Source organism: Echinops telfairi, unplaced genomic scaffold (genome assembly GCF_000313985.2).
Source record: "Echinops telfairi isolate 266 unplaced genomic scaffold, ASM31398v2 ScPeMD7_7412;HRSCAF=8450, whole genome shotgun sequence".
Classification (NCBI taxonomy): Eukaryota; Metazoa; Chordata; class Mammalia; order Afrosoricida; family Tenrecidae; genus Echinops; species Echinops telfairi.
Genome location: NW_022111312.1, coordinates 11,621,920 through 11,622,157, shown reverse-complemented (window position 1 = coordinate 11,622,157; position 238 = coordinate 11,621,920). Strand labels below are relative to the sequence as shown.

Genomic DNA, 238 nt, shown 5'->3' with positions numbered 1-238 from the left:
GTTTCCAAGGCATTATATGCTCCAGTGGCAGAACCTGGGTTAATGTAGAATTTATTTTCATGTTCAAAAGCTTCAAATTTGTGGGTATGTCCCGAGATAAGAATGTCCACATCAAACTGCCTCTGCAGCAAGGCTAAACTGGCCATGTCACCCCATGGAATAACTTGATGTCCATGGATCAAACCAATTTTGAACTGTCCAACAGTCACGACTTTCTGTTCTGGATAATTCAGGTTCT

The 238-nt window shown here is 41.6% G+C and overlaps 1 protein-coding gene across 3 annotated transcripts in view; it reads right to left on the bottom strand.

The window, feature by feature from the left end:
* Positions 1–238, bottom strand: part of VPS29 (VPS29 retromer complex component) — a 9,096-nt gene that overhangs the window by 837 nt on the left and 8,021 nt on the right. For all 3 annotated transcript variants that reach the window (XM_045296780.1, XM_045296779.1, XM_030887465.2), the window contains one exon: positions 1–236. In XM_045296780.1, the coding sequence (XP_045152715.1) occupies positions 1–236 (236 nt within the window). The remainder of the gene's footprint in view (positions 237–238) is intronic.